Raw genomic sequence first — 27,426 nt, 5'->3', positions numbered from 1 at the left:
TAACTCACTACCTTCGGACCACCCGTACCTTCAAGTTCTAATGCCTCACAGCATTCACTCTTCAGTATCGTACAAGACCAGAACCTAGCGCCATGATATTTTCCTCATGAATCACAACTGTCCATGCATTTTATTGTTGTTTTGAGACAAGGTTTTAGTGTGTAGTCCTGACTGTCCTGGAACTAGCTTTGTAGACCAGGCTGGCTTCAAACTCTGCCTCCTGAGTTCTGGGGCTAAGGACGTGTACCACCACCTCCTATGTCCATGCATTTCTTTCCTCTACATTTTTGAGGCATCTACTACTGCCAGTGACACATCACTTTCTGCTCATTTATCTTATCATTTGAACAAGGACAGCTTTAGTTCTCTCTGCCTCAGTCTCTCACCTCAGTCCTATTCTCAGGACTTTTGTCTCTTATCCCAAATGTCATAAATGCTGTTGCAAAAATTTTACTAGAGTGTATTAGTTGATTTTGATGATTGGGATCTTTAATAACTTAACATATTTGATCTTTTTTTGTACTCAGATAGTCCTGAAGGTAGACTGTGGCAGTTTGAGTAAAAATGGTTTCCAGAGGCTCACACATGTAAATGCTTAGTCATCAGGGTATGGAACTATTTGGGAGGGACTGGGAGGTGTGGCCTCGTTGAAGTAAGTATGTCACAAAGGGTAGAGTTTGGGGTTTAAAAACCCAAGCCAGCCCCAGTGTCTCTTTGTTCCTGCTGCTTCTGTATTCTGATGTAGAACTCTCAGCCCCTTCACCTGCATGCCCCAATGTTCACCATCATGATCAAAATGGAATAAAACTCTGAAACTATAAGCCAGCCCCAGTGTAATGCTTTACTCTATACGTGTTGCTGTAGGCATGGTGCTTCTCCACAGTGGCAGAACACTGTCTGACACTGGAAAGCTTCATGTTTTACAGACTTTTGTATTTCACTACCAACAACCTTTTCTCATTTCCCATATACCACAAAACAGAGGACGGGGACAAATTGAGGCCATCACAAATGGCTATCCCGAAGCAGATGTGGCTTATTTTGTACTTGCTTTCATTATTGCATTGATATTATCTGTAAAACATATGTTGTAAACCTCATAATATATTATTGACTAGCACAACAGGCTATCTTTCCAAAAATATAATTAAAAAATTTCTAAATCAGGATATTAGTTTGTTTTCAATAATCATTAGATAAATAAGCACCAAATACCTGGTACTACACCACCTACTACTTTGGTTCTGTCATTTTCTTTCATAGAAACCTACTCTGATAATGGTTTCCATTTATACCCTAAAATGCAGATCCACAAACATCAGAAATGAGTCGTATAGCCTATAACTAGAGCTACTAAATCTCAAAACCTGGTTGATGAGCCCAGAGCTACTATTTCTCTGTTTATTAGAGCTCAGTCCAGTTGTTTGCGGCTACACATTGATCACTATGTTGCTTTAAAACAAGATAATCCACCGTACTGGCTTTGCTTTCTTTCCTCTATTTCTGTAATCCATAGCAGTGAAAAATATCACCTGAGAGATATACATAAGCAAAAGGTCTGAAGAGGAGACTGGAGGCTTCTCTGAATCAAGACAAACCCCTCCCTTGCACAGGGTATCAGGCTGTCCTTTAAGCTTATAGATTCTCTGTCCTAGTAACTCTGCCCAGGTTGAATAAATCCCAATTACTGAAAACAATAAGAATTTTAACACTAAAAGTGAGTCTAAGAAATAGAGTTCTTAGTATGAGCTTTCAGAATGGTTCCGCGTTTTCTGGAAGGTGTTCTTCATCCAACTGTCATTATAAAAACAAATGCAAAAAGAGTAATATCCCTAAAATGTGATGCAGACAATCACTGTTAGAGATGGCAGTTTTCGCCAAATATCACATTAGAAAGGGGTGAGGAAGTCATATGACTTTATCATTATAAAACTATATAATTTGTAATCACTGGGGAAGCTAAATACATCAATTAGTTCAGAACACTGTGATAGTGTCCCATTTATAGCCGGCAATGTTCTTGAAAGTCACGAACAATATGAACATAATTAACACTGCTGAAAAATATATGCATACCTAAAACTAGGCGGAAAATTTTGTGACTTTCTTTAAACCACATGTGAAAATAATTACTTGAAAAATTAAGGAGAAAGCGAGTTTACAGACAATGCAAAATTACTGCAAGAACAATACCTATATGTTAAGAACTATTGAGTATACAATGTATCTGATATCTCTATAGTTATAATGGAGCTATGGTAAAAGTAAAGAAGCAATATGTCATTAAAACAAGTACCTTTGACGTGTTTGTAATCCCTTAGTGTCATTGAAAATGTAGACTATGCAGAGTGGCGAATGTCAGGCATGGTCATGCACACCTGTAGCACTAGTTTGAAGTGGAGGTAAGGGGATTGGGAGTCTAAGGCCATTGTCTTTTGTCTTAGCCTCCACAGGGTCATTTTTAATTACATGTTTAGGTTGGAAGATAGTAGAGAGTTCACATGCACCTTCGCAAACAGCCTCCCACCATCAGCAAGCAGAGAGGTTCATTCCTTATCACTGACATCTTCCCACTGAACTCCACGACCACTGACTTCATCATCCTTCACGCTCACTTCTGAGGATGAACAGTCTATGTTTGTACAAACGCAGATCCTGCCCCTCAGTTGTCATGTCCCATGTACTGAAGAGGTAGACAGGGAAAGCCTGTGGCTCTCCACCCTGGGGTAATATGGTGGTAGCTTTTATTAAAGAGGTGGATGGGCCGTGCGTCTAAGAAGACGATCCACTCTTGAGGCAGAATGTCTCCTCCCTTCCATTTTATCAGTCTGAGCCTGGAAGATGTAAATTCTTTGGTTTTCCTTTGAAACCTCCAGGGGACAGGGAAGTCCAACAGTGACATGACTGTGGACTTACATTCTCCTGGAGGCTTGGGAGAGACGACCAACATCAGGGTCTGATCTAGCAGGTATTCAATAACACTGCCTGACCGGTCCATCCACCTACTTGATGATGCCATGCTTTTGGGACTGAAGCATGGACTGGATCATCATGGCCACTCAGTTATGGGTTTATCTAGAACAGTGTGGGTTTAATGCAAGATGAAAAGTTCTTGTCTTATCTGCCATGCTGCCTCTCTCTTTCCCTGGGTGAAATGCAGGCTTGGTCCACACTGACAGGCACAGAGTGATTGGCAGGGAAGGGGGTTCTTCCAATGCCTGAATCTTTCAATGGCTACCATTGCTTTATCCTACAGACCCCAGATGACTGTGTAGACTCTCTCAGGGTCACTTAAGATGGATACTGAGTGAGGCCTAGAGCACACTGATCCCTTCTCTATTGCAGGCTAGGCTATGAAGGATTGACTGCAGCCACATGTCAAAGGAATGGCGCCTGAGACTAGCACTGAGAGACCTCAAGACTATTCTCAACTATGAAGTGGAATAATAAAGGTCTAGGCTACCCTGAGCTACACTGGAACTTGTGTCAAAATAAACCCAAAAAGCATACAAAAACTATGGGTAATAAATAAGATGCAGTAGAGAAAACATTACGTGAAAAATCTTTAGACTTGAATTTGAAAAATTAATATGAATTCTGAGGACATATTTGGTTTTAAATATGTGCGTGCACTCATCTGTCTGTGTCTACGGTCTAGCAGGGGAAACACTCCAATACCTAGATTATTGCCTTGATATACATTTTATCAATTAAAACACAAAGGACACCATGGGAGAAAGACTGATTCCTGATTGACAGGAATTGTAGACTATCTCCCTAAAACCAAAGCAAAAAAACTCACAAGATTACTGAGTTCACGGTTGGAAGACTCAGGAGATAATATGGAGTCGCAGAGGCCACAAACGACTTAGCTGCTGATTGATAAGTAGAACCCGGTGAATTCTGAGATCATGACATATTTTTAAATTTAGCTGTTCGTAACAACACTGAAAGAAACGGAAGTATTCCGCTTTGGGGGACGACAAAGCATCAACTTGCTATATTGAGAACTAACAAATGAAGCAAAGAGCTCAGGGGCATCTCCTAGAAACTTCCAGATCTCATCAAATTGCAGTCGAGATTGACCATGGCAGGGTATGTGACTGGCATGTTTTATATGAAAGCAGAGAGGCATGGAAGGGTTACCAAGAGGGTCAGAGGTACAGAGAAGAAAATGGGGAATCCAAAAATTTATGTGTGAAAGTAACATTAATGAAACAGATTACTCTGAATGCTCTTCTAAAAAAATGAGCAAATCACAAAATAAACAGTAAAGAAATAAAGTGAAAAATGAAGTTAAAAACAAGATTTTTTAACTGGAAGAATTAAAGGTATTAAGGACTAACAATGCTAAAATAAGGAAAGATGGGACCATTTGTACCTTTCGCTATCATACCAGGCACCACTTACACTATGATCAAAGGATCAGATTTGACCCCAGCCTGCTTCTAAATCCCTGGAAAATACAGAGAAAACGGAACCGTGTTGACCTGAAAATAATTGGCAAAGCAAAGACTAAGAAATTAGACTAGCAAAGGTCTAAGACTGCTCAACAGCATACTCAGGTAAACTGTGAGGAAAAGAGAGCTAGGAGAGACGTAAGGATTAAAGGGCTTATTTGTTTTAAATCACGAAAACCGCACTGCAGTGAGCAGGGACATATTTCAATGTCATGACAGTGATGGGCTGGAGATGTGACTGAGTAACAGAAGTCTGCCCTGGATTGCACAAGTGCGCATGTAAGCATTCTTTCTATGTCTGTCACTCTCCTTCTCTCCCCAACACACAAAATCAGAGCCAGGATATTTAATTAGGTTGGCTTTCACTATGTATATTTTTATCGTATTATAAAGTGGCCTCATAAATATTAGATCTACTTTTCGACTTGCTTTTCAGACTGGGAGAATCAGCAAAGATAAATTATGTTTGAAAATAGCACAATCAAATATATTACTTTGAATGCTAATGTTAAAAATGAACAATTTTTAAGTAAAAAAAAAAAAAAAAAAAAAAAAACCACCACCACTACCACCACCACCACCACCAAGACCAACAAAACCAAACAATAAGTACAACAAACAGGAAACCAAAAATGAAATCAAAGAATATCAGAATTTCCCAAGGGGAAGGAGGAAAAGTTCTGTCAAGTCTGATATGATACATAACACGTTGGCTTATTGGGAAAGTTGTGACGTGGCTGACAGGAAAATACTCTGAAAGGGCCCATCTATACCTATCGCATGGGCACTTCCTTCAATCTCATGCAAAGAGCAATAATTATTTACAGACTTTGATAAGAAGAAATGTTGGAAGGGATAAGGAAGTTGCTCATTTATAACTGATTAATTTTAGACATTTCACCTAGGTTATATAACTATTCAAAAATGTACTGTACTGACCTTCATAAAGAAATCATTAAATGCAAAAGGAGTAATATCCCTAAAATTTACATACGATGAATCTTTCCAATGCTCCCAGCACATACACACATCTAAAGATGCTAAAATATCAAACAGACTTCTTGAACCATGATCCACGGTTAGTGAATTTAATTCAAACATTACAAACGTAGTGCTTTATACAAAGACATGAAGGCAGGATACAATGTGTGAACTATAATAATCAAATGACCCAAGGGGTAACAACAGGCTGTATTAGGTGATAGCTACTAGTAAGTACAAAGCCTCTTGCATGGAACAGGGTTCAGTGTAAAGCCAGAGATGCTTAGAAGAATCAGTATTGTTTAATGAGAAAGTCCACAGCGACAATCAGAATTAAATAGAGTCTGTCTATCAGCTTAGGTCAACGGTAGGTGACAAGAAGTTAGGACACTATGAAAGACAAGATCTGAACTATTCTAACTCCTGGTTCGGAAACCAGCAATTCAGAAACATCCAGAAAGAGGAACTAAGAGTTTTCCAAAACATTCATTCCCAATGGACAAATATTAGGATCGCCCAAGGCTTTAACTAACTGTCCTAGCAAACTTTACTATGGTATAGAAGCCAAAATCTATTAGAATGTCTCACTCTTCACTCTTATTTAAGACCATTTATGTGTAATTACAAAGGTAGAAAAAGAATGAGTGTAACCGATGGTTCTAGCAACCAGTTAGTTCAAGCCCAGAAAATGAGTATAAAAGTAAAACCTTGAGGCTTGGAGAATTATATTGTGCTGCAGTCAGTCGCCATTTCCTCAAAATCTGTTAATTGCTACCCACTGGATCCAAAACCATTCATCTTCTTTAATCTGTGTCTCCCGCAGATTTTCCGATTTGACTGCACGTCCCAGTCTGAGTCCTTTATTGCCTGATGTCAGCACTGCCAGCAGCAGCTGTCGCTACTTCCAGTTCTGTCTAGGCGCCTGTCCTTACCTAGTCATTCATCCCATTTACCACTTTTCCTCACTGTGACCCCTCAGGGACATCCTTCTTAGACGGCTGCCCCACTTCCCTCAACTGAATGCATGTGTTGTGTCTTCTAACCCTGAGGCAACAGCCGTCACCCACAGATCTCCCCTTCTGTGTGTCCTGTGTGTGCTGACTTCCAGCTCTGAGCCAAGGTTTCTCTTAAGATCTCACCAAAATACCCGAGTCTCTGGTGCTTCCTTTCCTCTCTGAAATGATTGGGTACTCGAAGATCCCTGAACCAATCATCCCTCGCTAAAAACTCAGCCTTAGCGGTGAATGGTCTCCACGAACAGCCTGAAACATGCCTTGAATCCCTAGGCTCTGGATACCGCTTTCCAGCATCTTGTTCAGGTCTCGGCAGCCCACGATCATGGGGCTCGGAATTCAAATCAGTTCATATGATGGAACACATAGCTTTAAAACTTAAGACCAGAGTGCTGTAATTCAGGGGTGTATAAAAGGCAAATTACACCATGCTTGGATTAACCCTTAAAAGCTGAGAGTTTACATATCTCATTGCATCCTCCGTAAACTTCCAGAATGGGTATCACCAAGAAAACAAATGATAACAAAGACTTATGAGAATGCTGGGAAAGAGAACCCTTAGCCGCCCACCACTATTGGTGGGGGTATAACCTGGCGCAGACACTAAAGAGAAAATGACCACATGATGTAGATATGCTGCTCCTGGACGTGTACCGAAACGCCTCTCCATCCTTCTACAGAAACTCGTGCACATACATTGATACTTTATCGGCAGGAGCTTGGAAACAGAATCATTCTATATCCTTTTAACCATCCTGACATCAGGCTTTCACACTTACTCTTTGTCTTGATAACTAAATGAAGTTTTTGTTATCCTAGTACTTCAGAAGCAACTGAAGAATTTAACAAAGTCAATCATCTACAAATGTCAGAAGTTTGAAACTTCCAACCTCCAGACTCTTTTCAATATGCATTTTTCTCTTTCCAACTTTTTACAGAATCAATGTGAACTGACCAGCAATCAACACATCTAATCAGCTTAGCTTTGAAAAATACACTTCGTGCTACTTCTGGATGAATTCTGTAATATAAACTGTACTATCGTGATGTAGGTTAATTTCTTCAGAAGGCTTTCCTTTTCTCATTGTAATGAATGTAAAAATTCAAGATATTTCCTCTAAAAGAAGTAGAATGTATCACGAACGGTCAAGGCCCTAGAAATGTGGTATGCTACACACTCCAACTACTCTCTCGGATGGTGGTAAGGAGTCTTCCATGATGCTCTGGCCGTAGGAGCTTGAATTGCTGCAGGCAAACAGGCCTTTGGAGCGGGCAGCCGTACAATCACTCAGTGAAGATTTTTCACACTGACCCCCAGTGTTCTAAAGCTCGTGTTTCATATTCTCACTTGCATGTAGATATCCATGTGCAATAGAGGGAGGCTATTGGGGCAACAGGGCGGCCATTTTAAATGCCATCTGACAGGAAGTTTCAGACCCACCGCTTGGCTTGTACTGACTCACAGCTGGCAACAGCTGGGACTCGGAAGAGGTCAGCCCCTCTCTAGTTGTTTTTCAAAGCAATTTGCATCTCATTTTACTAATTTCACTCTCCAGTTGCTACTCTCAAGCCACTGCCTAAATTATCTGCTGTTCCATAAGGAGCGGCATTTCCTTTGGCTGAGAAACTCACTGGATCGCACCACATTAGCAGCGTCCGTGCCTCACCAAGGGCAAAGTGGTGGCTGACTCTCTGGTTTTGGCAGGGTCCACTGAAGAGGCACCAGGCCAGTGCCTGTAGTGATTACTGACAGATTGGCCCGACTGCCATGGCTCTGACGACAGTCTGCTACACAGCCTCGCTTCAACTCACCAAAACAAATGGTGCCACCAAACCTACCCACGCGTTGCGCTCCATTCAATGAATCCACTGCTGAGTTTCTCTGCCCAATTCACTGATGCATGCCTGCCAAGCTCTGGGATGATGGATGGAGTCGTTAGCATTTTAGGTTTTGCACAGAACCTCACGCCAAAGCATATGGCCTGACAGATGTTCCAGCAATGGGCTCTATTTGATGTGCCATGTAGCTGTCCACTTACGCTGGAACCTTCATGAAAGAAGGTGCTACTTATTCATGGCAGGATGACCCGTTTCAACCTTCCTCTAGACCTAATATAAGGTATCCTCAGAACGCCAAGGACAGCCCTCTTTTATAGCTTAGTGGGATTAATGGTTACAAATGATCTTGGAACATAACCAAATCAGTTTAGGGGGCAGGATTGACAAAGCTTGGGACATTGCCATCAATGCGATGATGAGTTCAGTCAGTAAGTGGGACACAGGAGAAGCAAGTGTGGTATTGTCCACATTCCCCATTCTTGTTTATTTAGTTTAAAGGGATAGAACTGTAGAACTGAGCAGGTGTTAGCCTTTGGGTTACAGGAGCACACTCACTGACCCAGCATCCCATCTAAGTTCTGAGATGTCCATGCTACCCCAGAAAGTTGCTCACTCCCAGTCCAGTTCACATCTCCTATACAAGACCAGGATTTGGGGCTGAAGAAATGGCTCAACATTTAAGGGCAATTGTTGCTCATATAAGGGACCTGGATTCGGTTCCTACCACCAAGGACGTAGCTCACAACTGCCTGTTACTACAGCTCCAAGAGAAGCAATGCCCTCTTCTGACCTCCATGGACACCAAGCATAAGCATGGTGTACATATAACTACATACAGGCAAAATGAGCAAACGTTAAAAGACATCGTGAAAAGGCAATTACTTTAATTCCTCATTTTCAAAAAGTTAATGCAAAGGTCACCATAAGGTACTGAATTCGTATTAATTTTCTCCTATTTAGAATACACGGTGGCAGCATTCCATACGTGTAAAATATATACTGCTGGGGTTCCATACATGTAAAATGCATGGTGCGCGTACTGTTACATGCACCAGCAGTTCACTTTCTCATTGTTAAACACAACGGTCTCCTATTACTTGAATGCAAGCCAGCCTCTTGATAAATTTTACTCTGTTAAGGGTTCGTAGAATCCTGAGTTCTTAATTATGATGAATAAACAGGTTACGGACACCTCTTACTACCTTAAGAAATGCTGTAATGTCTCTTGAATCAATAGGTGAAAAGATGCCCCGGCACCATGTTGGTTGATGACTGTTAAATTCCCTTTGCCCTTTTGAAGTAAAGTGACACATATACCAGGCCACCCTTAAACCTATGCAGACGGTGACCTAGATCGACCTGATACTGCTAATCCTCTTGCCTGTGCTTACTGAATACCGAGACTCAGGGTTTCGCTCATTTTAGGCGACCACACTACCAACCGAGCTATATAAACCCAAGTCCTAACGACTTTGCCGTCAATCACTTTAACCGCCATTTTTATTTCTTAAAAAAAAAAAAAGCACAAAAGAAAAAACATGAACAACATCAATTTATAAAAGACATATCCTCATATTAGTTTCCTACATGAACCTTCCCTGTCTCGTCTCGCCAATACAGGCAGATAGTCAAAAATTATTTCAGTATATATGGTGTAGAATTTTGTAAAATTCTTATAACCTGGTCATAAGCCTTTTGTTGTGAGCTACCAATTTTCTAGAATTAGAGCTCCTTAGAAATACAACTAAAAGCTTAAAGAGTGTTAGGACATGAAAAACATGTACAGAAAAGTTAATGCCGATAATTTGCCAAAACTGTTAAGCATTTAAGCCTAGAGTACATGTGAGCTCCCTGGGCTTTGTGGAAGAAGAAGAAAGAGCTTTACACAGGACGACAGGCCTTACAGGCCTAGCTCTGCTTCACAATATCTTAAAATATATTGTATACCATATGACAATATGTATTTTAAAATCTGTCTTCCAGAAATGCTCACAATTTCACGATGCTTCTATTCTGTTGACGGTCAGCCATTTCTAAAAGTGCTCCTTTACACGCTGCATTATGGACAGTGGGTTTATTCACTGTGGACGAGGAGGTCAGTTTGAGCTGTCCATTTTTAAGTTTTCCTATATGTCCAGAGTGCAGAAGTGTCTTCAGACATCAGTTAAATAACCCCATAGATCCTTTCTAAACCCACCATAAGCAGAGCTGCAAGATGTTCTAGGTTAGTTTAATATCTCTGAACATCCTACCTTCCCTATTGCCTCTCAATTCACCTAACAGACATCCCACTGAGATGATAAAACGCCTCAGAAATGAGCATCACCACCTCCAAACTACAAACAGAGGAGCAGCATATGCCTCAGGTGTAGTTGTATACTGGAACTCAGGAAAGGTCATCTATGATGAGGAATCAGTTAAATACCTTTGGGGAGGGGTGTAGCAAGTAGCTTTGCTTTCAAAATTGAGTACTGGAAGTCACTGTAGCTCTTGTTACTTTAGCCCACATAAAGCCATTCTGCTAGTTGAAACACTACAAAATCATTGTGTGGAGGACCCAGGAGGATGCCCATCTCTTACTATAATGCCCGCCCCATGGTAGGGCACAGCTAGCTACCCCACTATTATTCCACTTCTTCTGTGAGAGAATACGTAACCTTTAACTGAGTCTAATCAAGTACATTCCTTCTTGGGACTCTGGGCAGACATTTTCAACACTTGTTCTTACAATGAAAGTTAATTTAAGAGACCATTTCTTTTTGTAAGAAACTAATAGCATACAATTTTTACATTATGCCATCAAACAAAAGAAGGTTATTAAGGCCATGTTTCACACCCTCACAAATAATATAAAGCCCTAATTTAACATTTTATAGATAGAAGGGATTTTTGTTTCCACCAAACATCTTCTTTTCTAGATAAGAAAATAGAGGCCCAGGTGGGACAATGAAATCTGAGCCCATCACAATTAACTGGGTTCCCAGGGGGTTGAAATGCAGTCAGAATTCATGTCCGGAACCCTCACACATTATTCTCTATAGGAAATGAAAATAATTTACCATCTGTTTCAATGAGTGAGTGCACTGTGAAGTTACAATTCTTCCTGTTTACTTGTGTTTTTACTACTTTTGGCAAAAAAAAAAAAAAGATTAGTTCTTGGAGCAATAAGCAATTTTTGGTTGACTCATATAAATGTAAGGAACAGTCAGTCCTATGTGATTAACTGCTAGATATCACCACTACGAAAATGTTTTATTTCAGAGACTGGACAGGTGGCTCAGTGGTTAAGAACACTTTTCCTGAGAACCTGGGTTAAATTTGCGGCACACAGATAACAGCTGACATTTATCTGTTAACTCCAATCACAGAGAATGCCTCTTCTGGTATCCTAGGGAGCCAAGTATGCATATGATCCACAGGTATACAAAAAGGCAAAACAAGCCTTGAAGGCCTTTAATCCCAGCACCTAGGAAGCCCAGGCAGGCAAATTTCAGTAAGTTCAAGGCTAGCCTGATCTACACAATGAGTTTTAGGAACAGCAAGGCAATATAATGAAATCCTATCTCAAAAAACAAACAAACAACAACAACAACAACAAAAAAAAACAAAGCCTAAACACACATGTAATTTTTTAATTAAAAATGTTGTCTATGGAAATATCACTAAACTAAGTAAATGATACATTTTAATATCTTTTTTGAGTGTGAAGAAGAATTTTTGAGAAAAAATTATGAAAATTTATGCAGCATTATTGAGAAAAGGTAGCAAAGTAAACTTGTGCAGTGCTGGAGACCATGCAAAGTGCAGGCTGGAGACCATGCAATGTGCAGACTAGGGAGCCACGCAACAGCTATGTCAACGTTGAAAAGAAACACAAAATCACCTTCCATGGCCAATGCAAAGACTCCAAGGAAGGGAAAAGCAAACGGAGAGCTTTTCTACCATCACTGCTCAGAAAATGGCAGAAGGAAAATTTCAAAAGACCATAATAAAATGAGTCAATCCACAGCGGAGGAAACAACAAAAATGAACAGTGTTTTCTCTGGGGCCTACTCGGACCAGCGCAGTCCAGAAAGGCTTTGTCACCACAAGCCAGCTGGTGTCTGTGGATACAGAACCCTTTTGATTACAATGTCACATTAAATGCTGGAGCAGAAAACCAGTGGCTGGCTACGGAGCCATTTCTGCTTCCCCAAGAACGGGCTATTGGTCTTGCAGCTAAGACCAAATATCAACCAATGTTTCCACTGGGGGGAGAAAAAACAAAAAACAAACAAACAAACAAAAAATAGAAAACCAGGAAAAACGGCGAGAAAGTAGGTCTGAAATAATGTTAAAGCACTCACAGACTGAAAGTATGAGAAAGTGGGTTCAGCATTTAGTCCACGAAACGGACTGTACATTATAAAATATGCTCCCTGGAACAAATATTCTAATTACCAATTAACTATAGATAGGAAAAATTAACACGAGGAGAGGAAAAAAATCATTAACCTTTAATGATTTGTCTTTTAGAAATCTACTGGGATTCTCGGGTATTTAAAATTCTAAACAAATTAAATCCTTTTCCTTACTGTGATGCAGAAGAAAACAATCAACAGGTCAGAGGTGGGTAAAGGACTTGCCTCTTAGGCCTGAGAAACGCCAACATACAGGTGGCTGGGGCAGCACATGCCTGGCACTGAAGAGGGAAACGCAAGTGACACCAGGAGCTCACAAGCAAGTCCGTGTAGCCTCCTGTGAAATCCCCAGGTTCAGTTTGAGATCTCCTTTCAAAATAATGTAAGGAGCAATGAAGAAGATACCCAACGTCCACCTCTCAGGGCATCTACACATTACCTACGTACACACACGTGTGTAAACTCCACACGCACAGAATCAAAATGCAAGTCTAGGCGATAAAGATATTATTACAACTGCCTTTAAACAGTTAAAGAGGTAACTTTCCCAGATCAGGACTTCTGGTTTTAGGGATGCCCTTAGCATACACCTCCCACCATGCCCCTCTCTCAGAACCTAACAGTGACAGCAACACCTTTAATACTTTCTCTGAAGGCAAAATGATTCTAAACTCTACAGATTTTTCTCTGATTCTTTCAAAGCCTCATGGAGTGTATATTTCTCCAACATCTATGTCAATCACAATCAATTTGGTAAGGACTTATTAAGGATTCCACATGTATAAGGAATCAAATGGCAGACTACAAGCAAGTCCTATACATCGACTTCTAAAAAAGAGAAAGAGAAAAATAAAAGAAAAAAACAAAACAAAACAAAACAAAAGCAGAGGAACCTGTCCGTTTCTCTTCCACGCACCCTCCGCAAATGCCCACGGTAATTTCTTATCTTAAGAATGTCTGGCAGTCCCCACATAGATATTATCTTCTTAGAAGTTCACGTTTCAAAATATTTATTAAGAAATTTTTCATTTTTTACTGCTTCTTCAAGGTATCCAGAGAATTTTTCTTTAGAGTTTCAGCCGGATGCTTGAGAATCACTGAGTGTTGCTAAGACACCAATGCCAGTATCCGTTACCCTCGTTTTTCAGTCAGACTATTTAAAAGTGAAGGGTATGTTTGGAATCTCCAGTCAGCCAAACAAACTCATATAAATAGCTTGCCCACATGCAGGAGACAGAAACAGGAGAAGAGCAAAGAGTCACAACTACAAACAATACGGCATTTTTTAAACCAAGGGAGCCCCTTAGCGCAGCAGCTGACGGGATCTTACCTGCAGCCATAACTTATTATGTACAGCATCTCTCCCTGTAGCAATGCACTGAAATGTAGCATTCTGCCCTGCATTGACCTCCACATCACCCAGGCGGAGGAAATGAGGAGACTTATCTGTGTAAAAAAAAAAGGGGGGGGTGGGGAATACATGGTTTTGTTCACAAGAGAAGATATGCCATTCTGCATTTCACAAAAGAACAGTGTTCTTGATGTGCCTACCTTTAACTCACATCAATATTCAGAAGGAACTCGATGTTCCTCTTTTCTAGACCACACTGTTTCCTCTCTCCCACTCAGTTTTCCTTTGTAATATGTCTCATACATAGTATCTCATCTTTTTAGAGATGGGTTGATGCAAGGTGCGTCTGCCCTGCTGGTACGCATATTCTAAGCTGCTCAAGTGTAGGCTGGTGCCTAGAATTAGCAGTTACGTCACAGTAAGCAAACACGGTGAGTCTAATGGGAAACAGAGTGGATGCACATCGAGGCTTCTACACTCTGGCAGCCACTTAACTATTAACCCACAAGCTGACCATTCTTTCGCTTTTTCAAACTTCAACTGCTGTACATTAGAGAAGGAGACATTTTTGTTTATTAAAAAAATGTCTTTTTCCTGTTTGCTTATAGCCATGGGAAAGTTCCCAAAGAACTATATCAGACCAACAAAAGTGATGTCTGTAGTCATGTAGTGTCACAAGGGTGATCTGACTGTCAAATCGGAACTCTGTACAAATTTCCTCTTAAATCTGAAGCCCTATCAGTCTTTACTGCTGAAGAAAAATATGTACAGGCCAAGTTAAGCCTCGGTGAATATGAAAAATAAAAAACGTCTTCAAGAGTCCTGTCACCCCACAACTGCTACTGTGTGGCTCCAATTTGTGACCAGCAATTTCTTTGGTCACAAAAGCATTTCTTTGTTATCTGACACATAAGACATGAAAGGTGGACAGAAACAAAGTTCAGTCGCACTGTGGAGTAAACAAGCTTACTAGGCTAACGGGAGCTTGGAGGAGGATCAGGTTGCTACCTTTCTGAGCATATACCACACAGGATAAATAATGTGATCTTTGCCTGACACGACTTCCTCCAGCAGTACACAAAACAGAGCAGAAACACAAACCCACGGGCCCCAGTGTAGATGCGATTATCCAGAAAAAAGACAGCCTGTGTGCTCATCACTGTCAACATGATATAACCGCTCAGTTGAGGCACAAGGCTTGGCCCTGGCATGCTGACCTCAGGAATCCTCATCAAGGAGGACTATGGAACACGAAGAACCGTCACACAGGACCTATCACAGTTTTCTGCTGGGGAATCATATCGTGAAGGAAGTCTAAACTGTTCTCTGTAAATTCTGCCTGACCCTACTGAATGATTAAAATAGTTGTTTGGGGGCATGGGATTAAACACAATTTTAAGTATGAAGTCCGAGAAACAAAGAGTGCTTGTACAAGGACCTAACAGAATGGTGGCAATAAAGCCAGACTTGTTTTGATATTAGTTATTTATTACTGACTGACTCAGTTATTTAGAATGATAATAAAAAAAATGTAGACCTGAGTTCCAAATGGGTTGAGTACATTCATTTTCTTTATTTCTTCCCGGTGTAAACTTAGCAGATCAAAGACAAGACAGCTTTCGTTTGCTCTGTTATTGAGCACAGACTTGTCACTTGTCTTTTTCCCCATTATAGAAAGGTAAGATACCTCAACAGCGTAAAACGTCCGAGTGGAATTAAGTGTGTACTTACGTTTTTGTTACCGCTAATTGAAAGCAAAGGAAAGACAGCTATCACACATGAAATTGGAAGTCTGAAAAATCTGTGATTTCAAAATTTACTCAACATTTTGGTGTTCCTTTCCAGGAAGACTGGGAATAGCAACAAAACTGGCAACAATGGCCAGGCAATAAACAATCGACGGCCTCTGCCAGTCCGAGACACGTGTTAAAGGGATGCAGAAAAATAGAACTCTTAATCGAAACCTACCACAAGGATAACTCAAGACTTGAATGTCGTCGATGGCAATGTAACCACTTCTCCCTCCTGAGACTTCAGCTTCAAATATTACCTGTCAGAAGAGATGGAACACGTTTACCACAGTCGCCTTTAAAGGATGTCCGCAGCAGAAGACAGTTACAACACCCTAAAGGAAAATTCCATTTTCCTTTCCTACTAGGAACTTCTAACGATATCTTATATAGACTTTGATTTCTTAAGCCTTCTGCATGTAACCATAGCAGAGTTTACATAGTAACTAAACTACAAAGTTCACATGGTTCCAACATGCTTAAGCACGTACTATCACGTATTTTGAGATTTCATAACAATTTACCAGTAGGTCAGGAAACTAAAATGTCAACAGTCCCAAGTTATCAATTCTCAGAGAAAAATATAGAGACCTGTACACACGAGCGCGTGCATGCACACACACACACACGCACACACACACACACACACACACAATTACGCTTAACAAAATTGCACTCATGTCTTTTTTAAAAATAATGTTTTGTACAGCAATTTTACAAAAAAAAACAGATTTAGCATTCAGCAGTTCAAGGTTCTATTTGACTCCTTTATTCATGGAATTAAATAGATTACTTGTGGATTATTCTGAAAAGCACTTTAGGTAATACAATGGGATGTTATGTTTAAAGTAACAATGTAATATAAAATGAGGCTAATGACAAAAAAAAATTGGTTATTAGGTAGGACACAATCCAGAAGCAGCAGACAGGCAGATTCTAGTAGGTTTGGCAATATAAACGATAACCAAAGGGAGAAGATAATAACTATGGTGAAACAGACAGGATCGAGAGGCTGACTTAGCAGGTGTGGAGAAACACAGGTGACGTCAATGGTTTTTAGCACAGGCTACCAGCTGAAGGCTAAGAACAGTCAGACAGGAATAAAGGGCAATATGCAAACACGAAGAAGGTCGTTACCAAGTACATCTTACTATTTCAAATGTGACTTCCTGTGACATCTGCAAGGAAGAGTGCTTAGCTATCAGAGGACAGCTCTGAGGTAGATTGGGTGAGTCTAAAAGGAAGAGAACTGGAAGGAAATGAGCTAAGAGCTAACGTGATGGCAAGATGGCAGAGTGAGAGAAGGGAAGAAAAGAGAAGGGAAGGGGAGAGAAGAAAGAACTGGAATGGCTGACAATGGACCCAGCAGGAAATCCAAGAGCAGGATCAAGACCTGATGGCTAAGGAAAAACAGAACACAGGAGGTCCAGCCAGGTCAGCACTGGCAAAACACTGACTGGTAAACCAGCTGGGAGTTACAATAGCCAGAACACAGTGGGTATCTGTGCATCTAAAGACACAAGGCTGAGAGCCCACAGGATTTCCAACACCATCTGCTGGTCTCCAGCTATGGCTTCTCCCTCATAATGGGAACAGTTGTTAACTTGGGGATGGGACTATGTTTCTAACAGTGCAAGCTGATGGGAGACAGTGAGAACCATGGATCGTGAAGTGGTTGTATAAAAGCTAAACAATGAACTGATAATTTGGGAGGTTGGATTTTGAAAGACTGAAGGAAATAACTTCTGATAGAGAACAAAGTCCAATAAAAAAGTGACATTTAGAAACTTCTCTTGGTTTTGGCATTGGTGGTTCTTTGGTAACCTTGGCCAGATCAGAGTCTTACCGTAGAGAGGGAAGAAACGTGTGTCTAGTGAGACCTGCGCGCGATAGAGTTCATTAAATACTGACTTTATAAAAGGCAATGTCCTAAACTCTCATGTATGTGCATGCTTGCTTCTGTGTTAGAGGCAGGCAGGTAGGTAAGTAGACACATAGATTGTAGATACATATATATGCATATTTAAATACATGCATGATACATGAGTAGGTAGGTACATACATACATAATACATATACACACATACATACATACATACATACATACATACATACACACACACAGTATATCAACTTGATATAAAGAACTATAGGTATCCAAGTAATGCTTAGAGAAGATAAGAAAGAGTCTTATCCAGGGAAAGTATGCAAGTTGGTTATCCAACAAGAAATAGCCCTGAACATTCATACAAGAAGCATTATGGAGACTGTGTATGTTTTATTTAGGAATATATGTGTATGCATATTCACATATCCATGTAGAAACAATTAATGATAAAAGGGTCCAGGATTTTTAAGGAGAAGAAGGACGGTCAGACGGGGGTGTTCAGAACGAGAAAGAAGACCAGGAAAGGATGGGATTATATTATCATCTCAAGAATAAGCAACCTACAATGACTCCTCCTACAATCATGTGAGGCGTCTCCATAATCTTCTACAACTTCCTTTCTAAAAGGAGCTCAGAAGAGGCAGAGACTGAGGAAGCCATACTGTACCAGGCCCTGCAGCCTGGAGGGGACTGACATTAACTTCATCAGATAACTTTCTGATTGGAAGAAGTCCAGGGGATTCGTTTAAATAACATTTAGGCTTTAGTTTCCTTTGAAGATCTTAAAAATTGTTTAAAGATAACTCATTTCCACTAGCACACTAATGAGATATTATCTGGCAGAATGACTGTATTTAACATGAAACCCCATTCTTCTGTCATATTCCTACATCTGCCGAAAGTCAATAAAAATTGGGGGAAAATAGGCAAGGATATGTGTTTCCTCTTAGTTCATCCGCCCTGGCCATAAATTCTCCTGGTCACTCCTTTCTACTTCCACTGTGTCGTTTGTAACTACAGAACAAAGTGAAACTGAAAGACAGTATAGTCTTAGAGGAGGGGAAAACATGCTTCAGGAGACAAAGATTTAATCACGAACATGGAGGTGGGAGGGTGTCCTCACGGGCACACGATGTTCCTCGGAGCAAATGTATTTACTATGAACATCGTCACAGCCCCGTTAGTCTGAGACATGAACAGGGTTTGGTGAGAAATAGAGAACAGAATGTGAACGGGTAAATAATGTTCCACTGGGAAACAGGACTGGCTTGTCCGCACGGAAAGCCCATGCTAAACCTTAAACTCTCCTGGTGTCCATCTCTTCAGAAAGTCGCAGAGATCAGAAACCCCCAGACCCACAATATGCACATGATAGGTATAGAATATTGCTTTTGTGATCAAATTTAAACGGCGGTGTACAGAGAGTGCCCTATTATCGTATCTATATGTAATGACTGTGAAATCAGATCCTGGGAGAATGATGCTTCAAGGAAAGTAGGTATTCAAAGAAAACATAGAATGTTGGCCTCTTAAGACAATAAGACATTTAATAAACGAAGCACATGTCCCTAAACAGCGAATCACTGTAGCTATTTCAGTTCGAGGATTTTAACTTCGCGACATATCTTACTTAGTGTTAACGTCTTAATTCTCTAACTTCCCTCTCTCCCAGTAAATGCGACTTTAAACAAGATTGCTGCACCCTTGAGGAAAACTTATTTGTTCAATTAAGTTGAGGTTTGTTCAGGACAATAAATTGAGGCCTGGATTCAAAAGAAGGCAAAATGATTGGCTCTTGATCAAAGAAGGGAAAAGGGTAAGTTTTCTTTCGAGTGACCTCATTTTCTCTACCAAGTGTTGCCTTTGCCTCATTAACAGAAGCCGTCAAGAAATTTCTGAGCTCCTGTTCCTTCACTGCTAAAGTCAGGATCAGCGCAATCACTTCACAGAGTCCTCACCTTGCGAGGCTCTTCTGTCCAGTCAGGGGAAACAAATCCCAGCAGTTTAATTATGTAGCCTGCTGAAGCTAATCTTCAGGTCAGAGCTAATGCTGGGTGTCAAGTGGTTGACTGGGGCTTCCAGGAAGAGGAGAGCAATGGAAGGCGCCCCAGATGTCAGTGTGAACCTGTCCTCGGAGGCAGGGTGCATGGGTTCTGCCTTTTGGGCTGTTTCTCCTCCACTCCATTACCTGAAATACTGAAGGTGATGAGTCTAATCAAGTTTCTGCTAATCCAGCAACATTCCTGGATTATTAACTAAATAAATGAAGTTGAATTAAAGCGGGAGAGCAGAAAGTGGTATTCCCTACAGAACAAGGACAATCTTATCCTCTGGCAAATGGGATTAATGAAGAGGAGAAAAGATCTCACATCGTGAGTCCTGGATCTGGTGTCGGACAGCTTGCATCTAGTGGACGTTTTGCTGTCCCGTGTAACTCAAGTGATCGGCTAAATATGGGGCTACACAGCTTCTTCGCCTGGACACCTCTGATCCCACTCATAAAGCAAGAGCCCTGCTAAGACTGATTGGTCTAAGTAAAGCGATGAAACAATGTATGAAAGGCCATGGAAGATACAGGCACTAGAGAAACGAGAAAAAAACTCACCCCTCATTTTCCTTCACTATGTCCTCATGGTAAATGTTCTCGCTCCCGAGTCAGATATGTATGAATTCACATTCTTTGATTAGCACTTCAAACCATATAAAAACTTAAATGAATTAACTTACAAAGCTCTAGCTCATATAAAATTTAAACTTGGGTTTCTTCTCCTATAGTAGGAACTATTAATATTTACCTCAGAGCTTTGTGAAGGATTAACTGAAATAACGCATATGGAATAGGACAGATCCTGGCCCACAGAGACTCCTATATGAAAAGCGCCATGGCAGCCATATCGGGGGATGGGAGGGGTGCGGGGGTAGGGGAGTATATATTAAAGACAAGTGCTTGGAAATCAAATTTCCTCCTAATCCTCTCTCTTCAAAACATGAAGCATACAGCCAACTTCCAAAGGGTATAAAATAATCTGGCATTTTACTCCTGCAATCGTAAATCTGTGGTTTTGTGATTTGAACTTTTAAACAGGAAACTGTGCTACTGTAAAAGATGTAGTAATTACCACTGCCCTCATTTATAAAGGGGGCAGGCCGAAATAATGAGGAACCTGGTCACTTGAAATCCATGAGTGTGACTCAGGCTTCCACCACGGACGTTCTCAGCGGAGCCCCTATTTCTTGTATCTCTCATCACACGAGACCTTCAAAGCCCAATCATTCAAGCATGCATGCCGATCTTCGACCATAATATTCAATAATTTAAATCAGTATTGCATTGCTGACTTCTCTTCATTATTTGAACTTCACTATGCGAACATTCGTAGTTTATTTTCATTTTAAGATGTAGTCTTACAAGATAGGCTAGACTCAACGCGAAGGAGCTATATGACACGGAATGGCCTCAACTGTAAAATCATTGTGCTCCAGCTTCCCACTACTGGAATTATTCACATGAATTTGAACATTCTTACCCCTCGAAGCCCGAGCTTTTGGAGCGTCATTCTTTCCCTGCACTGTTTACCCTGATGGCACTGAGGAAAAGAGGGTGAGAAGGTCAGGGACCCGAAAGAGGTAAAAATAGGTAGAGATGCTGTGGAAATTATGTCTTGGACATGGTATAGAGCATTAATCTGTCAAGAAAAGCTTATTGGCCAATGAGCTGAGGCAGGATTAGAAGACGGGTCATCCAGCAAAGAGAGGGGTTTCTGGGAAGAGAACCAGGTATGACAGAGACTCACTCCAGACACAGAAGATGGTCACGTGAAACGGAGGATAAAGTCATCAGCCATGAAGCGTGATTAGAATGGAATAAACGGTAGTTAAGCTATGAACTAGCTGGGGAACAACAAAGCTTTTGGACTGGCATTTATTTATGAAATATTCAGTCTCAGAGTTTCTGGGAACAAAGTGGATGAGTGGAAAAACACAAGGTTACAGATGGCATTAACTATAAGATGTAAAAGGAAAATTTACATCTGCCTTGGAGGAAAGGAGAGGTCAAGGTCTGAAAGGAATGGGGAGCTATCAGAATCGATCCTGTTCAATCCTGTTCAACTACTGGGTAAAAGGGAATGGAAAGCACCTTGTAGTCTATGCTCCTGAGGCCAGAGGGCAAAAATCCAGTACACAGGAACTGAAACCATGCTGTACCATGACCTCAGAAGCAAAGAAGAAAGAGGAAAGACGTTATTCTAAAAGCAGCATGGGTAAATAGACAGGAATTAAATGAAAAGTCTAAGAACATAGGACTTCGAAGGAAAGTTTTGTTTTGTTAAGAGGAGAAATCCTTAAGCATGGTTATATGTTATGGGGATGATTCAACTTGATAGGAAATATTTGAGGACACCATGGTGAAGATGGATAATGATACAACATTGGATGGGACCGACAGTTCAATTTGAGAGGTACTTTAGGATGTATGGGCAAAGGAGAAACTTAATTTTCTCAGTATTTTTTTTAAAGGAAGAATATTTGGGGTTTAGAATTCACCAGAGAGAAAAGGAGAATGAGAAGAAAACTGAAGAGAACAATGAAGCACAAAAGATTTCTAATGTGATTACAGGGCCAACTGAAGCTGAGAGCTGTGACGAATTATCGACAAAAATGGACCATGTCCTATAACCTGTTAGCTTCATTTTTGTTGGTTAAACAACCCCCAAAAATTGGCCACAATAAAAATAACAATTTATTGATAATGTTCTAATCATATGAAAATGACGATGTAATCAAACTTTAATATAAGATGATGAATTGACAAGAAAGATGGCTTAGTACGCTGAAGGTTACCCAGAGAATGGCGGGATATCTAAGTGTGATGACTACAGTAGAAGAGGATGCTGGGATATCTAAGTGTGATGATTACAGTAGAAGACAGTGATGGGATATCTAAGTGTGATGACTACAGCAGAAAAGGATGCTGGGATATCTGAGCCATATGATCACAGTAGAAGAGGATGCTGGGATATCTGAGTCAGATGATTACAGTAGAAGAGGATGCTGGAATATCTGAATCAGATGATTACAGTAGAAAAGGATGCTGGGATATCTGAGTCAGATGATCATAGTAGAAGAGGATGCTGGGATATCTGAGTCAGATGATTACAGTAGAAGAGGATGCTGGGATATCTGAATCAGATGATAACAGTAGAAGAGAGTGATGGGATATCTAAGTGTGATGACTGCGGTAGAAGAAGCAGCATTTGTAGGTAGAAAGTGAAAAATGCCCATGGAAAACTCTGTTCAAAGTAGGATTATTATAAAAATCCATTTAACCAAAGCTACCTGTTTCTCAGAAAATCCTAGCAACTCTCCTGTCTCACCATACACATATGCACTAAAGCTATAGCTGTGTATGTGGTCAAGTTGGCTGCAAGGAAGCTGAAGATTAAAACTCAGGTCCTAGCTTGTGCAACAAATACCCATAGGTACCAAGTCACTTCCTCAATCCCTATAAAAGTAAACGTCTTTTGTTATCTCCTTTAGTAAAATACAAGGTCACTTGGGGCAGTGAGGGTTCATGTGCTATACTTCATGGCTGGACCACTAGAACCCTACTGACAGTCAGGGATGGAATGAGTGTTAATGTGTAGCAGAAAGAGACGACCTAATATTAGTGGGTCCTAGGTAACTGCTTTGCCTCCTAGGGAAAGAAAGGATTGGGTATTTAGCTCATTTTATCTAGCATAAAATTTTGTTGACATAATAAACTGACGTTCCCTTGAGACCATTACAGATAATTTTATACACTAATTTAGAATCATGAAAACATAATTACTTCCCTTGAATAGTTAAATAACACTGCAAGGCATCCATTTCTGCTGATAGATCCCAAAAGTTCTTCTGTAGAGTACCTTAACTGAAAACTAAAATTTCAAGAGTGGAGTCTCTTTTTAAGCATATTTTATTTACTTATGTGTGTGTGTGCATGTGTATATGCATGTGTGTGCATCTTTGTATGTGTCTGTGCATGTGCATTTGTCCATGTGCATGTGTGTATATGTATATGTGTATGGTGTGTATATTTGGATGCATTTGAGTGGTATGTGTTTGTGTTTGTATATGTGTGTGCATTGTGTGTGTGGGGGGACATGTGTGGGCATTGTGTGTGTGGGGGTGAGTGTACATTGTGTGTTGAGGTCTGTTTGTGCAAATGTGCATGTGTGTATGAGTGTGTGTAGAATTTGCAGTCCATCCCATTTGTCTCGAATGGAACTCATGAGTTTACCTCCCTCCAAGGGAGCCACCCTGGCTGAACAGACATGGCCAGCAGCAAACAGCCAATAGAAAACAAGCCGCAGGGCATCTCTGGAAGAAGTTCCTCAGCTCATGCTGCCCAGTCAGACCAGTTCTTTTGTTTTCCCCTTACATTTTATCTCATATATTTTTTAATCTTATGTTATTTATACATTTTTTCCTTCTGACTTTTCTTCTATCTTATCCTACAGGTGTGTGAGGATAGCTAAAGTGTACTCATATATATATAATAAATAAATTTCTTTATAAATAAGTAAATAAATAAAAGTATATTGAAATAATGCACAATCAGAACAGACAAAAAGTAAAACAGACCTGGTCCTAGGACACTCTGGTCTTACTCCATTACTGCTTCCTTAGCAGAATACATCAGGCTGTATATGGGTTATGGGGATTCTTCATCAGATACCCAGCTACGACAAAAATACTGGCATCTGTGGACTATATATAACTCACATGGACATCTATGAATTCTAATAACTAGTATTTGATTCCTGTCCGCAAGAGAGTCACAATGTGGCAAAAGACACAAACATATTCAGAAATCTCAAACGTAGAGGTTGGTATTAAGACAAGGTCAGAGGATAACAGGGAGTTCAAAGGAGGCAGAGAATGTGTCGACCTAGTGAGAAGCTAAAAGCTTCTGAGAACGTGAGAACGTGATGGTCCTTTGCAGTGGTCTTTTCTCAAAAAAAAAAAAAAAAAAGATTCTAAGTGCAGTAAGTCACAGTGACTGGAAACTACAGATTGCAGACAGGAAGAATAGACAGAAACAATCACCAGAACCACACGTTCTAGAAGGCACTCATCTATGAAGACATGAGAAATGGAGTGGGACCAGGGAGGGAGTCGCTAACTATTTTCCTGGAAAGCACAGACCGCAAAGGATTCCAGAGCAGAATATTAAAAATTGAAGCAAAGAAAGGTGGGAGGTGGGGGTGCTTACCTACCAAATCAGGCCCATTTCTGAAAGACTGATAATGGGAAGTCATAACAGTTAGCACAAATGGTGCAGCAGTTGACAGAGGACATCAGAGGATGATGAGCCTTGTCCTGCAGGGACTTTTAGGCCATGTGCAGGCAGCAGTCTGAGTCTGCCCTTTCTCCTGACAGTAAAGTAATGTCTTTCATGGGTTTACAAATGAGAGGGTGTGATTGATCTGCAACCAAAAAAGGTCAGTCAGTGTAGTAGCAACAGGGAGACTAGAGGACTGAATTTCATCGGCAAAACCAAAAGTGTATGAACAACACACTTACCCACGCACGGGATTTAGCCAGTGCGCAAGGAAACAAATACTACCCTTCTACTATGGCCCACAAGCAAAGAAGTTTTGGGTGACACGGCTGCATTACTGTATGTATTGTGGATCATACATGTATTCTGATCTAACTGACGAGGTGTCTCAGTTGTCTTATCTGTTACTGCATTGATTAATTAATTAATTAATTTGGGGTGAGGTGGAGTCTCTCTATGGCTCTGGCTGTCCAGTAACTATGGAGAACAAGGTGGCCTCGAACCCGGAGAGATCTACCAGCCTGTAGCTTCAGAGAGCTGGGATTTAAGGCGTGCGCCACGTAGTCCAGCAATTTTAAACACCTTTCAAACCCTGAATGGAAAAATAAGGCAAATTCTTAAGATGAATACTTAAATATTCTACAGAGGATTTATTTAGATCCGATTTGTGATTTAAACAATAATATAAACTTTCCCTGTACGGCAAACAGGGTGAAGTCTGGGTAATCCAATGGCACCTTTCCACGCCCTTCACTTACACACTTTAATTTAGTTTTTACAGGTAGGATGGTAGTAATTTCATCTTTAATAGTGTCTATAGTGCAGGCCATCACAAAGCAACCCAGCTGAGTGGACTAACCTCATTCAGAGTTCCAGCTCTCAGAACTGGGAGACGGTCTGACCTATAAACAGATTCCATTCGCTGGTCATGAGCTCATAGATGACCTTGTGGCAAGATAACGAACAGAATATGTTTTACCTAGAAATCAATTAGGATTAAGAATTATTTAAACAGTATAATCTGAGGACTCGTGTGGAGCCAAGGAGTCCTGAAAAACAAAATAATCTCCTTAATAGCAAAGTGTCCAATTTAATTTTTTTAAATAGCATTTTTAAAGCATTACACTTTTTATTTTATTCTGTAAGGTAAAAATGGATTCCATGAAATTGTTTTAAATGTTTATAATAAAGATTGATAAACAGGACCAAGTGAAAACAAGGGAATGATTACAGCCTCCATTTGACTACAATGTCAAATGTCTCAATGAAAGCTCAAGGCTCATCATGCAGAGACCAACTGGCTAATAGTTGTACTTTGCTTCTTCTAACAATGCCCACGTTTATACCACAGATGACTGACAACAAAAATCTAAGGCATCTGTAAACGGGAAAAGAGAAAAACACAGAACTAAAATCTGAGTTTGTCTCCTGAAATTTTGGTATAGCTGCATAGAAGACAACTATTTATACTGAGCATCTAACAATGTACACGAGACTAACGTCGTGAGGGGAAAACGATGCTTTATGAAAAACATCCAGCTCCAGAGAATGGATCACAGAAAATACACTGCGCGAAGAAGGGGCCAGAGAAGCCATGAGGAAACAGAGTAAGGATACAGGTCTTGAAGAAGGCAACACAAGAACTCAGAGACCTGCGTATGGGAAGGAAATCAGCCCAGGAAAAAGCAGTAAAGAGCAAAGCGTTTTGAAAAGACGATGGCATAGCACCATAAAATTCAAATCAGAATGGGGAACAGAGCCAACAACCGCCAGTCAACATGCCCGGCGTCAGATCACAACCAGAAGTTTGTATCTGAGGATGAGTCTGGGAAAACACTGAAGGATTTGGGGGAATAGTCCAAGTCTGAAAAACCAAGACACATTTTGAGTCCAGTCTGCAGCCAGAATGTCCTATGGAGGGGGAGAAAGGGAATCTGGGAAGCCCTACGTAAGCCCGTGTTTGAGGGTAAAGACAGTGGAAGTCTGGACTGCCACACAGATTCTACGAGGTATCTCATGGAATGGAGCAGGTAAGAAGATGGCTGCTGTATGGCGGACTGAGGTGAATGGACAGGACAGCTCAGAGTTCCAGGATCCGATCAAAAGGCTGAGTACCCAGGGTGAAACTTCCTTTACAACTGCAAAAACACTGCCAAGAGCAGCAACCACCATGGAATGACCCCACGGTGAAAGTGCTAAGGTGTAAGGGACCCAGACAGTTTGTGGACAACCTGTATGGAAAGGAAAGCTCTCCAAAACGTCACTGAAGGAACTGAAACATTACACATTATTATCCCGTCCATTATTGAGTCCACACGGATAGAGGCTCAGAGGGACACTCATGACCAAGACCATCCCTGGGGAGAAGGACAGGTAAGTC

General features: G+C 40.7%; 1 protein-coding gene across 6 annotated transcripts in view; it reads right to left on the bottom strand.

Annotated features, from left to right (window-relative positions):
• Nucleotides 1-27,426, bottom strand: part of Ptprk (protein tyrosine phosphatase receptor type K) — a 495,630-nt gene that overhangs the window by 230,040 nt on the left and 238,164 nt on the right. For all 6 annotated transcript variants that reach the window (XM_032894914.1, XM_032894915.1, XM_032894916.1 and 3 more), the window contains exons 4-5: nucleotides 16,013-16,094; nucleotides 14,024-14,139 (exon numbers count right to left, since the gene is read on the bottom strand). In XM_032894914.1, coding sequence (XP_032750805.1) covers nucleotides 14,024-14,139; nucleotides 16,013-16,094 — 198 coding nt within the window. The remainder of the gene's footprint in view (nucleotides 1-14,023; nucleotides 14,140-16,012; nucleotides 16,095-27,426) is intronic.

This window comes from Rattus rattus, chromosome 2 (assembly GCF_011064425.1).
Source record: "Rattus rattus isolate New Zealand chromosome 2, Rrattus_CSIRO_v1, whole genome shotgun sequence".
Classification (NCBI taxonomy): Eukaryota; Metazoa; Chordata; class Mammalia; order Rodentia; family Muridae; genus Rattus; species Rattus rattus.
The sequence above is the reverse complement of the archived record's forward strand: the minus strand, read 5'-3'. Positions and strand labels throughout refer to the sequence as shown.